General features: G+C 44.4%; 1 protein-coding gene across 2 annotated transcripts in view; it reads right to left on the reverse strand.

Annotated features, from left to right (window-relative positions):
- CREB3L2 (cAMP responsive element binding protein 3 like 2) overlaps positions 1-14,126 on the reverse strand; it is a 122,418-nt gene that overhangs the window by 26,352 nt on the left and 81,940 nt on the right. For both annotated transcript variants that reach the window (XR_014016687.1, XM_081244470.1), the window contains exons 3-5: positions 8,561-8,736; positions 6,827-6,914; positions 2,086-2,270 (exon numbers count right to left, since the gene is read on the reverse strand). Coding sequence is in view for 1 of the 2 variants with exons in the window: in XM_081244470.1 (XP_081100596.1) it covers positions 2,086-2,270; positions 6,827-6,914; positions 8,561-8,736 (449 nt within the window). In the remaining variant the exon portion in view is untranslated. The remainder of the gene's footprint in view (positions 1-2,085; positions 2,271-6,826; positions 6,915-8,560; positions 8,737-14,126) is intronic.

The raw sequence follows: 14,126 nt of genomic DNA on the forward strand, positions 1-14,126 counted from the left end.
AAAATTAAAGGATACAATTCATTTCCCACGTCCCTAGAGATTTCCTGTCCTCGGAGTGATGAAGGATTCACTTGGAACTCTGTTTGTGGAAAGTTTTGTTGTTCTCCTAAAGATGCCACTTTGCAAGATGCTCTCTATACACTAGGAGTTGCTTCTTGACCTCTGCTTCCAGCTAAGGGGCCAGGGCTCCTAGGGACACACCTGCAGGCATGTTCCATAGAAGTCACTGGTCAGCACAGTCCCAGACTGTCCATCATCAGTGGAGATGAGAACTGTAGCTCATCTCATTTCACCCATATTAGGACAATGTGTTTATAATTAGTCAAATAAATGGAGTACCTACTGCATATTAGCTCCACATTAGATGCACGGAAGAATCAAAATGAACTCCATCTCTTAAGTAGCTAATGATCGAGACCGAGACTGAATTGAAACACGTGAAAGAATGAGAGCAATTAAGTGCTAGACTGTAACATTCACTCAAGGTACATTAAAAATAGGAAGAAGGAGAACGCTTATGTGAGTCCGTGTGATAAGGGAAGGCTTAGGGTAGCAGACAAGGCTTGAATGGGGCGTCCTGAAAGAAAGGGAGTGATTTACACAGAGGAGGGCATTACAACAAAGGCAGTATTGTAAAAAGTAACTGAAGAAGCCACTCTGTGTAGGGGGCGGGGGTGAAGAGTTCTGGAAGCAGCGGCAGGCTGGGCACGGAGGAGGGTGTTTGTACCCAGCAGAGGTATGAGGGCTTGATGCCAACAGATAATAGGGAAATAACACAGATACTGAGCCAGGGTATGATATGGGAAGGATTTCCTCCATGACCACGTGGAATGGATTAATTGTGGTAGGACCCACAAATCCATAGGATGGACACTATTTCAGTAATCAAAGGAGTGAAGGGTAAGAGGAGAGAAGGCAAAGGTGGAGTGGAAAGAGTTAATTCCCTGGCCCTCGGTAATAGATATATAAGAACGTGGCCACAGATCTAGAACTTTCTGAGTTTCTGACACAGACGGAACTCAAATTTTCAAAATTATGTTAATTAATACATGATTCTTCTAAGAATTTTTAAATAATTCATTTCATTCAAATTTGCTCTATGTGATATTATAAATTCAGTAAGGCTGACTAATTTTTAAATCCTCATAGAAATCAATCAACTATTCAGAACAATGAGAAGTTAATTATCTAACCCTAATTTTTTTTAATTAATTTATTTTATTTTACTTTTGGCTGTGTTGGGTCTTCTTTGCTGCACGCGGGCTTTCTCTAGTTGCAGTGAGCAGGGGCTACTCTTCACTGTGGTGTGCGGGCTTCTCATTGTGGTGGCTTCTCTTGTTGCAGAGCGCAGGCTCTAGGCGTGTGGGCTTCAGTAGTTGTGACACACAGGCTCAGTAGTTGTGGCTTGTGGGCTCTAGAGCGCAGGCTCAGTAGTTGTGGCGCATGGGCTTAGTTGCTCTGTGGCATGAGGGATCTTCCCGGACCAGGGCTCGAACCCGTGTTCCCTGCATTGGCAGGTGGATTCTTAACCACTGTGCCACAAAGGAAGCCCTACCCCTAATTTTTATTTGGAAAAATTATATATGTGAGGGATGAATGTTGACTCATGATTTCTATCCTGAGTCACTGGGTTAAGAGTTGCACCACAGACAAAAAAGGTTAAATTATATTTTTGAGCTTTAGACATCAACGCATTTACCTTCAGAGCAAGTTTTCAGTTCACCAAAGATTGCTTATTTAAAAAATAAATTATTTCCTATCATAGGTCATAAAGACCGCCTAAACTGATGATAAATATTTGTGATACAATTTTGAGAAGAATAACAACACATTTTTATTCCTCATGTTTGTAGCTATAAAAAAGAAACGTGAATAAAAACTGGAAGTGTGCAAAGGAAAGGAAGAGAACGTGTTAGCATGATGAGGTCACAGGCAGTTCTTAGAAAATGTTCTTTAAGACTGTCATCCCCCTGCTTCAGCAATTACACTTAAAACTTCCTACAGGCTCCGAATGGTACCCACGCTGGGTGAAGGTCCGAGTGACAGAATGGGGGATGGGGGTGCAGGGATGCAGGGGACACTCACGTGCGGTGCGGTGAGGAGTGGGGAGCTGGCAAGTGCCGAGGGGGCCCGCGCTGGAGCCCTGGCGGGGCTGTGGGTCTGCGGCAGGCCAAAGGGGTGCAGGCGCGGGCTGGGGCTCAGGCTGCCCTCTGAGTCGCTGCTGTGGCTGCTGGGAGGGGTGGGCGGTAAGTGCAGGTGGTCCACGGAGGCTGAGGGGAAAAGAACGGATTGCATCCATCAGGGAGCAACAGAGCAGGACTTGGGGCAGTTCAACATTCAACATCCCTACAGCAGAACTCAGGACAGCCGAACAAAAGAATGAGGAATCTCTGCGTGTGGATATGGAAAGGCCTCCAAGATGTATTACTATTAAGGTTAAATTTTAAGAGTGTTTCTTTCAAAAAATTTGAAAGGTTGAATTATTGGGTTCCAAGTCCTCAGTCCTTGATATGACCTCGTGGCAGGTGCTCTTGGCTTGATTTTCAGGCTTTATTTTGGATACATTTTTGGATTGGGTTTTTCAGTTTTACTTTGGTCAATGGGGGTTTCAGTAGATGTGACATTATTGTCTGCTGGTCTCAGCCTATAGAGGAGGGGAATAAATCAAGGTGCAAAACAGTGTATAAAGTAGCCCTCCTTTTGTATGAAAAAGGAGAGAAAGAGAATACAGACCCCCATTTGCTTGTATCTTCGTAAAGAAACTCTGGAAGGTATATAAGAAACTAATAAAATTATGATGTAAAGGGGGCAGGGGTAATTACAGTAAGTAGGGACGGTGCTGGCATAACGTTCCCTCTCTTCATTTCATATAGTTTCCATAGTTTGACTTGTAAACCATGTTAATGTATTAGGATCTTTTTTTTTTTTTTTTTTTTAATAGCAAAAGCAGGGAGCCCATGAGTGTTTGAGAAAAGCTCATTTGTTTCTGGAGGAATGTGCATGGTAGGGCCCATAGGCCAGATGCCAGGCATTCTTGATTCAGATAATACCCAATCCATCTGTGGATAGACAGGTAGGCATTGGAAGACAAATTGGGGGAGGGGTGTCTCCCACAGAGTCCTCCAGCATCTAAGCGCACCTCTCCTCAGGGAGACACCCACACACTCTGCCGGGGCCTTTGAGCCTTAGCCAGTGCCAATCTTGCATCTCCAGGGCAGGAGGGATGGGTTCCCGAGGGAGGAATCCACTCTGGAGTTCAACCTGACAAATGAGCTTTGGGGTCTCACACTTTTTCTGACCTGCAAATCTTCACGTTGTGCTGAAATACCTTGACAGCCAGCTGCTGTTACTGAGCCAAGGAACATGACCTTGGGTAAACCTTTCACTCCACACCCCCCCTGGAGCCCCCAGGACAACAGAGCCCTGAGTGCAGCGGCTCTGAACTGGGCAAGGAGCCTGGAGGCCTCATACACACCTGGCCTTCCTCGGCCAGAGAACAGCTCGGGGCCATGGAAAGGCCTCGGTCTCCTGCCTGATGTACTGTGAATGGGAAGAGACTTTCTGACACACAGCTACTCACCTAAGAGAAAGGATCCCCCCACAGCTGCCTTTGGAGGTGACAAGCTGCAACCAGACGGCTCTGTCGCCCACTGAGACACTTGAATATCCTAGGTAACCACAGGTGATGTGTCTCTCTCTGCCACGCCCCGTGCCTACTCCCATTCACAGCACACTTTTGTTCTCTCTCTCTCTTTCTCTAACCTATCTCTTTTCTCTTTCTAACATACTGCTTTTCACTAGATGCTTCTCTGCCCAAGAGCCCCCTGGTTTTTTAGAGTCCATGGGCACTCTTAAAGCTAAAGAATATTCTAAAACAATCCTATGCATCTCCACTGCCAACTCTTCTGCCACCACTTCCAGGCAGCTAAGGAGGGTAGGTATGCGCCTTAAACTTATGTGCTCACCTAGGAAGCAGTCCCAAGCGTGTTAACCAAGTTTTTCCCAATGCCATGATGACCTATGGCACTCTGTGGTGTCAGATGAATTAAGCAAGGAAGCCATCAGACTGGGGTGGCTCCAGTGCTCTGGTGGCCCTACGTAGGCAAACCAAGATCTAAGCCTCTAAATGCTTCGAGGTTACCAGACTGAAACCTAGGACAACCGGTCACAAACAGCCAACTTGGCTTTAAGTTATATCCAATCAATAATTTCCTTACTTTGGGCTTTCTTGGTGGTGCAGTAGTTAAGAATCCGCCTGCCAATGCAGGGGACATGGGTTCGAGCCCTGGTCCGGGAAGATCCCACATGCCGGGGAGCAACTAAGCCCATGCGCCACAACTACTGAGCCTGCACTCTAGAGCCTGTGAGCCACAACTACTGAGCCTGCGTGCCACAACTACTGAAGCCTGTGCGCCTAGAACCCATGCTCCGCAACAAGAGAAGCCACCACAGAGAGAAGCCTGCGCAGCAACGAAGAGTAGCCCCCGCTCGCCGTAACTAGAGAAAAGCTTGCACGCAGCAACAAAGACCCAAGGCGGCCAAAAATAAAATAAAATATTTAATTTAAAAAAAATAATAATTTCCTTACTTTGCTTCCACCTTTTCTTTATAAAAGTCTCCCCCCAGCTCCTGTCGGTGGAAACTTGTAACTGGTTTGGCGCTGCAGAATGTAATTAAGTTTTGCTCAAATAAGCTCTTAAAATTTTTAATTTTTTAGAGTTTATCTTTTAACAATGTTTATCTTTTAACCATGGTAAACAAACAAACAAGCAAACAAAAACAACACAAAACCCAGGAGCGGCCAAACCTAACAGGGGCTCCCGCTGTCTGCCGTGCTGAGCGGTTAGTCTGCAGAACTAACCAAGAATACCAGAGCTCACTTGTCCCTTTCACTAGGCACAGCCCTAATTATTCTAATACCTTTCTCCTTTCCCAGCAGAAGGTGCTCCACAAACAATGAAAACGGCATGGCAGGAAAAGTGAAGCAGACTCGAATCTCCTCTTACTTATTAAGAGCTACTGCCCTGGCCACAGGTGCCTCGGTATCAGATTTCTAAATATCACTTGAAATGTTGCTCTTGGATTACTTACTGACAGGGCTGGGGACAACCGGCTACTTTGCCTAGAAGCCCTGTTGCATTCAAGGATATTGAATTTCCTCCTCTCTGTATATCTAGGATAATGAGGAAGGACGGCCATTTACTTTACCCTTGAAACGTTTCTCCTCCAGTGATCCCAGATTCCGAAGCCACTAGGGGATTCACTGGTACAGTTGTGACATTTTCTGAAGCATATTGCAACATAGATTTAAAAAGCAAGATGTATGTGATAGTTGTAACCAGTGTCACAAAAATGAAAGGAATTACTTTGGAGCAGTATATAAAGCTGAAAGGCACTAAAACGTATATCACTCAGTGAAAAGAAATACTGTCTCAATATGGATTTTAGTCAGTATATCTAATTTTAAAAACAGAATCCTTTCTTTACTGATGATAAAGGGTAAATGCCAACCTTGATTAAGTTGTCATGGATCAAATCCTGAGTATGTTTCTGGTGGAATGAAGGTAGACTTTGTTTCCGTGAGTACTGCTACTATGTAACATCTGCACATTACATCTACACCGCAGCACGGGTACCCTTCCCATGGTAGCACAGATACCCTTCCCATGACAAGTGCATATACTAATTTCCTATTTGTCGACCACACCAATGAGCTACCCTTCTACCTTTCTAACCTTGTGCCAAAAGAATAAATAAAAAGGGAGGGGATGGCTTGTCTGAAGGCACAGAATTAAGAGCAGGATCTGTGCAAAGTAACCCAATTAAAAAGGCTGAGAGGGACTTCCCTGGCGGCACAGTGGTTAAGAATCCACCTGCCAATGCAGGGGACATGGGTTCAAGCCCTGGTCCGGGAAGATCCCACATGCCACGGAGCAACTAAGCCTGTGTGCCACAACTACTGAGCCCAAGTGCCACAACTACTGAAGCCCGTGTGCCTAGAGCCCGTGCTCCCCAGCAAGAGAAGCCACCGCAGTGAGAAGCCCGCGCACTGCAACAAAGAGTAGTCCCCGTTCGCCACAACTCCTGAAGCCTGCGTGCAGCAACGAAGACCCAACGCAGCCAAAAAAAAAAAAGAAAGAAAGAAAGAAAAGAATTAAAAAAATGCCGAGAGAGCTTCCTAGACTCCGTGAGACTTAGGGGTCTACGTTCAGAATTCCTGACTATGGACTTCATACGGGACAAGAAAAAGACTGACACAGAGAAAGAAGAAAGTGAAAGTGTGATAACCCCAAGTGTGACACTACTTAATTCTAAATGGATGGCAAGAAGCCCAATAGGATGCAGGAACAAAGGAGGCTCCTTGCAACAACTGTCGTCTGAAATCAACATTTAAAAACATTGAATTGTTCAGACAGATAAACCATGAATTCACTTCACAAAGGGTTTAAACTAGAATTGTTGTAAGTAGGCCAGGTTCCTTTCTGGATATGTCCCTATTTGCCTCTGTGGATCATCACTCCAGGACAGGGAGCTGGGTTTTATCCACACGAGGGCTTGAGGGCAGCGGTTCCCTTGTCCCCTTGTCAGCACCCAAGTCACAGCAGTCTATGAACATGCTGAAAAGTCACCCTGCCTAGGTATACAAGGTAATGATTTAGCTGGAAAAACTTAGCTTTCAAAGTTTGTATTTACAATCAAGAACAGAGCTATTTCATAAAGCAAGTTCTGCCTTTGGTACAGTCAAGCCCAGCACTGTCTCGCACATTCCCCATCTCTTTAGACGGTGCACCCACATCTGTTAACCCAAAGGAGAGAGTGGACAGACCTTCCTTAGGAGAGAAGTTTAGGAACTGATCCACTTCATGAGGCTCCAGCTTAATCTTAGGAATAACTGTCTGGCACGAGGAATCAACCTAAAGGAAGAATTTCAAACACAGTTTTTAAAAACCAATAACAAACCTGAAGAAACACCCCGGAGAGTTATTTGTCATATGTGTCTTCCTCCCAGGGCAGCCCTGCTTCTCTGGGGCTGGCGAGGCCCGGCTGAGTGCAGGCTGCTTCTTGGACAGGGAGGTGTTTTAGTCCTTAACCTTTCCCTCATTGCCAAACCTGGCAGTACAGGTGACGGAGCCCTCAGAATTCTAAAATTAAGAACCCAGGGCTCGGGAGTTCCCTGGTGGTCCAGTGGTTAGGACTCAGCACTTTCACTGCTGTGGCCTGGGTTCAATCCCTGGTTGGGGAACTAAGATCCCACAAGCCTCATGGTGCAGCCAGAAAAAAAACAAAAACCAAAAAACTCCAGGGCTCACTTATCAGTGCTTTCTTTCTATTGTTTTTATGGACTATAAAGGCCTTTTATCACAAAATAGTCTGGTACATTTTTAAGGGTCATGGCCTCCAGCAGTGTGTCCTGCGGTAGGAACTGTGTGAACCCAGCTGCATCCATTCTCTCCGGGTTCCTGACAACTGACAGCAACTAACCATGAAACACTGAGTACAGGAAGGAGGAAAGGTATCTGGCCCGTGCATGGGGAGCAAGGCCATGACCCTGTCCTTTCTTAGTGACATGCTTGAAAACGAACTGAACTAAAATCTCATGGAGCAAGGAGACTAATACAGACTCCAGAAGCCTAGTCCGATTAACAGACTCAGGTAGCTATTGAGAAGGGAATTCTCAATAGTGCAGAAATGCTCTGTCCACAATCCCTCATCTTCCACACGCATGGAAGGCAAAGAGCACAGGAGTGAGTACGCAGCAAAGCCTTAGTGGCCCCACCACTGCTGCGTTACCTTTTCCTGAACAGGTAGACCACTATACCTCGCTCAGAGGAGATCTGACTTAGAGACCGTCAGTGGAGTCATTGTTTATAACCTGTGACTTTGAACTTAAGGAAAGTTAGGACTGGATTCCAATATCTGGAAGAAGATGTACAAGTATGACTCTGGTCCATCACCAGACACTGAAATACCCAAAGAGAAGGTGGAGTAAAACTAAATCTTACTTGCTGTAGGTGTGGAACTGAGCAAGGAAGAAATTCCAGATTTCTTATGTTGTCCACGGGGAATACATTAGGAATTGGTAGGTGGGAGATCCCTGAATTAAGTCAGGGCAACTGAGCACTACACTAGGAAAGTAAAGTATTACACAGGAACTAGCATTCCCTATTGCCACGGCACAGAAAGCCATGGATCGCATCATCATCATAACCACTCCCTTTCCACTGGCTTAAAAATCAGTCCCAGGGAGAATTTTTTTTCCCCGTGGCTATCTATGTATTTTTTAAATTTTGTAATAGCAATCATAGAAAAAATGAAATGAGACTTGCTACCAATTTTTCTGGAAATGCCTTTAAAGGAAGTGATATAAGCAATGCTGACACCAAATCAACATATCCTAGATATATACATAAATACATTTTTACATACATACATACATATATAGTTATATATCTTTAAACATATACAACCACTAGCTCCAAAAAGATTAAATGCCTTATTGGAGAAAGAGGATCCGTATCTTTTGATCCAATCTGTTTATATGGAGGAAAAATGAGTATACCCCAGTGTTCATTTCCAGAGGGGGTTCCTCCTTTTCAAAAGGGGTAGAGATGGCAGTGATGGTCAGAGTGACAGACGGAACTAGTCCTGAGGGCGGCTCGTCCGTGATTGGCTCTGTCTTGATGGTTGTTGATGGAAAGTCTGTAGACAGGTACCATTTCTCACTCTCCACTTCATCTGTGGGAAAAAGATAAGCACACATGTGAATCTGTTCAGGGCATCAGGTATAAGTAAAACAAATGGCACTGACCTTTCTCCTCAAAAAAAAAAAAAAAAACTCCAACAAAGAATTATTGTGAGTAGAATAAAAGGAAATAAAATGAGGATGTGAGAGAGGAGATAAATGGATGAAGAAATGAATGACAAAGTGAGAATCTATACTTGCATTCACTTGAGTGTAAGGATGCCTAAAGCAACTCTGGAAGGATACATATAAAAGAAAGAAACTAGGCTCTCTGGGCAGAGAAGGAAGGAGACTAGGTGGATGGGGAATAGGATAGGAGAGAGAATTTCAATGTGTAGTGTTTTATACTTTTTGGTTTTCAAACCAATTAATATATTATCTAGAAAGAAAGAAAGAAAAGAAAAAGAAAGAAAGAAATGCATTTAAAAATAAGAAGGAAAGAAGTGAATGGTTGACAACCAGGGTCTCAGGAAACAGGACTGGAGACAGGTCTCTGTCCTTCTCCCCAGTGGATGGTTATTTGTTTTCTTCTTTTTCTTCTCACTCCCCATCATTGGTCCTAGTCTGCTTCTCTACAGCGCCACTTATGCCTTACACCTGACCTAGACTTCCAGAATTTTACTTAGCCCTCTAGGAAACTTCAGAGTTTGTAACAGACATCTGCCCTTTGCTGAAATGGATGAAATGCTCATCCAGAGGAAAGGGCGGCATCTTGCCAAGTCTGGTCTTGGCTTGCCTCTGGCTTTCGTGACGATCACGGGCCTGGGGATCACAACAAAGCAATAGCAACGAACAGACAGAAGCACCTCCATCACTCAGTGACATTCTCCTGGGAGCCTGCATGGTACCCTGCATTTCTTACCAAGTTACATCAGAGCAGGTACCTCAGCATAGCCCTGGGAAAGGAGGGAGGAGGGCAGGAAAGGGAACAATAGCAAGAAGGCTGCAAACAGGTGCAGAACAAGAGAAAACAAGTCAGAGATTCCCAAAGTCAGCATTCCTCACCTTTACCAGTTTTACTAAAACAAGACTAAAATAAAGCAAAGATATGCTCCCTTGCTTTATGAAAATGTTTAAACACACACACACACACACACACACACACACACACACACCCCAGGTGCTTCATGAACTATTACTGTCCAGGGGAGCAAAGTCATTCACATTATGAATTATTTTACACTCAAGAATTGGGCTCAACTTTTCTTATGAAAAGGTACATGAACATCATTCAGAACTGTCAAGAGGGCAGTGAAGAGTGGGCACGGAAGCTAAAAACTAAAGTTCGCAATTGTTAAGGTTGTATTTCTTTTTTTTTTTTTTTTTTTTTTTTGCTGTACGCGGGCCTCTCGCTGTTGTGGCCTCTCTCGTTGCGGAGCACAGGCTCCGGACGCGCAGGCTCAGCGGCCATGGCTCACGGGCCCAGCCGCTCCGTGGCATGTCGGATCTTCCCGGACGGGGGCACGAACCCATGTCCCCTGCACCGGCAGGCGGACTCTCTACCACTGCGCCACCAGGGAAGGTTGTATTTCATAAGCAACTTCCTTCAAACACAGGGAAAGGTTAGATTCACATGCACCATGGAAAATAATTTTCCCCCAAATCCAATTTCTAACTGACTCAGTTAATTATTCCAGCCCCAATTTATTTCCTGAGGTCAAATAAAGACGGGCAAGACTTAGGTTGGTTGAAGGTGTTTGCTTTTAGAGCTGGTTCTATGGAGCTGCTGAGTGCTACGGGGTGATGGAGGATTTCCATCATTCCCGGGGTGTGCGCCACATCCTGGCCGAGCGGGAGGGGCAGGTAACAAAGGTCCTTTTGAAGGCAGCCAGAGGATGGAGACCACACTGTACTTGATGCAGAACCCTGCTGGGCAGATGGGCCCCCCAGCTCAGCTTGGGGAAGCAACTGGATGAGGAACCAAATGAAGCACCTAACACCACTCCCAGAATGAGCTGAGGCATGAGGTCTCTGCCACCTGTAAGGAAGACACACTTAGGACAGATGTCAGGAGGGGCTGGAGAGACAGAGAGCACAGATCACATTTTCTCCACTCAGCAATGATGTGTTCATACCTCTGCCTTGTCAGCACTTACAGCCTGTCCACACTGAGCAATATTTACCCCTAGCAGAGACTGGAAGAGAGATAGTAAGATGAAATATAGTCTCAGTATATATTAAAATTAACAGTTAAGGAGGCATCCCTGAGGAAAAGGTCACATGCAATTACCAGGAAATGGTGAGATAAGGCCAGATCCCATGGCTGTGTGGTTACAACTACTGTGATGAAACATAATTCACAAGGCACAATAGGTAAAAATAAATACAAAAAGCAAATACAAAATTACAAGCAAAATAGAGGCAGGTAATGAAATTAGTTCTTCCAATCTGGCTAAGCCATTCTCAAAGCACACACATTCATAAAATAGGTCAAGATAGTTTATATTCCTTTTTGTTTGTTTTTTGTTTTGTTTTTTTGTGGTACGCGGGCCTCTCACTGCTGTGGCCTCTCCTGTTGCGGAGCACAGGCTCTGGACACGCAGGCTCAGCGGCCATGGCTCACAGGCCCAGCCACTCTGCGGCATGTGGGATCTTCCCGGACTGGGGCACGAACACGTATCCCCTGCATCGGCAGGCGGACTCTCAACCACTGCACCACCAGGGAAGCCCAAGATAGTTTATATTCTTCACGCTCAATGGCCTACACCCCTATTTTAAAATTTTTTATATAATCTTTGCTGTATCAGAGATGGACACTGAAGGACAAATAATGATATGTGAACTATGAAACAAAACTTCCCCTGAACTCTTGCAAGAGAAAAGCCCAAGGAAGCTGCCTCTCCTACCCTGAACCTTTTGGGGACAAACAACTGGTGTTGCCTTCATGCTTCCATTTCAGTACGGCAATTTATTACTCTACCTTGAAAGATGTTTTTTGAATTAGAAAGAAGTTTAAGGCCATCAACCTCAGATATGTGTTTTTATAGATGAGGAAACTAACATGCAGGCCTAAATCACACAGCAAATATGTGGCAGAACCCAGATCTCCCGATCCATTAAAGAAACAACTAAACATGTAGATAAAGATGTGTGCACAGGGACTTCCCTGGTGGTCCAGTGGTAAAGAATCTGCCTTACAATACAGGGGATGTGGGTTTGATCCCTGGTCAGGGAAATAAGATCCCACGTGCTGTGAGGCAACTAAGCCAGCACGCCACAACTACTTAGCTTGCATGCCTCGACTAGAGAGCCTGTGTGCCACAAACTACAGAGCCCACGCACTCGGGAAACTGCGCACCTCAAATACAGAGCCCACGTGCCCTGGAGCCTGCGTGCCAGAACTAGAGAGAAGCCCTGTGCCACAACAAAGAGCCTGTGTGCTGCAACTAAGACCCAATGCGGCCAAAAATAAAATAAAATAAATAAATATATTTTTTAAAAAGATGTGTGCACAAATATGCTCACTGCAGCATTATTTATAATCACAAAACACTGAAAGTAACCAAAAGAGTAAGAAGGAAGGGCAAAGTGAATGAATTAGGGTACATCCATACAATGGAAATATTGTGCAGCCAGTAATGTTACATGTTTAAACCCTTTTTAATAACAAGGCAAAGAGTTATGATAGAATATTAAGGAAAAAACCTGAATATAAATTTATGTACTATTAATGAAGAAACTGATAGAAAAAAAGACTGAAAGGAATTATGTCAAAATAGTAAAAATATCTCTGGAGAATAATTCAGAACATGAGTGACTTTTTTTTTCTCTAGTTTCATACTATTTCTAAATTTCCTATACTGGGAATATACTGTCCCTGGATGATCGCACATGGACATGGCCTGCTTCTGCCGGCTCTGCTTCATATTTTATGATGGTAATTATTAGGTAGAAGCCTTAGTGGGTCAAGTGGCCCCTTTAGAGTCCCTTGACTTAATAAGAGTCAATGAGTACCTTAATATATGTTATAAATTGCATAACTGGCTCCAGTTCTTCAGTTGTCCCTCTATCCCTGTCCTTTGCCATGTAATTTTGCAGTGCCCTCCCACTGGGGACTAATCCCTACCCTGGGATTGGCCACATGACTGGCTTTGGCCAAAAGGATGTTAGCTTTGTAACACAAGTCAAGTCTTGAAATGCACTTGTACAACTGAACTTACGCACTTGTACCTTTGCCATCACACTTATGAGAAGGATGTGCCAGGACAATCTACTGATCCCAGAAGGAGGACAGACACATAAATCAGAGTTGCTCCCAGATGAGCCTGGCCAAGATCAGCTAACTCTCAGCCTTAGACATGTGAGTGAATCTAGCTGAAATCAGCAAAATCACCCAGCTGCCCCTGACCCTACACGCCTAAATCAGCCCACCTCCAGCCAAGGCACAGACATGTGAACTCTAACAACAAATGATGGCTGTCAAAGCTAATGAGTTTAGCGGTGATTTGTTATGCAGGAATACAGCTGGCTGATACAATACAGCTGCATGTATATACAAGAAATTAAATCCATTCCATCAGAATCTATGGCAACAAATAGTTACACCTTGTTCCCATAATAATTCCTCTAAACCACCAACGGTGAACCATATCAATAAATATTTGTAGACTGACTGATTTGATCTACCAATTATATAATAAAATAAATGATTTCAGTTGAAGAAAGTTAGCCAGAAGTTTGGTGAGAACATTCCAGTGGCAGTTGAAATTAGAGAAAACAGCTTTCATTCTGAACTACTAGGTATTGGCTTGTACTCTGTCCCTCAGTGGAAATAAAGATCAAATTGGAGAAAACAAAATGACAAATGTAACCTGTGAGGTAGGGGGTTAACAAAGGATAAAGGGAAAGGGAATCAGCAGAATATGTTACAATTTTTCTACGTGACCTTATTTTTGTAGTTTTATTTCACTGGCAAAAGATCAGCAGAGTACCATGGCTTAGAACTTAGATGGTTGAGTTATTGATAAAACTACAAAAACGGGGTTTCCCTGGTGGCGCAGTGGTTGAGAGTCCACCTGACGATGCAGGGGACACGGGTTCGTGCCCCAGTCCGGGAGGATCCCACATGCTGCGGAGCGGCTGGGCCCGTGAGCCATGGCCACTGAGCCTGAGCGTCCGGAGCCTGTGTTCCGCAACGGGAGAGGCCACAACAGTGAGAGGCCCGCATACCGCAAAAAAAAAAAAAAAACTACAAAAACAAGATTCAGTATACACTCTATATACTGTCCAGTTTCTAATACTTGAAGCTCAGATAGTGAGTGAAAATTTTTTTTTTGTAAATTGTGTCTATATGCCTTTTAAGTTTCATTTCAGAAGGAAAACATCACCCAATAAGGTCAGTAGTGCACTGTGGGGAGGAAGAAGCACAACCAGCATATCATCT

The sequence above is a fragment of the Mesoplodon bidens genome (assembly GCF_964165515.1).
Source record: "Mesoplodon bidens genome assembly, chromosome: 9".
Classification (NCBI taxonomy): domain Eukaryota; kingdom Metazoa; phylum Chordata; class Mammalia; order Artiodactyla; family Ziphiidae; genus Mesoplodon; species Mesoplodon bidens.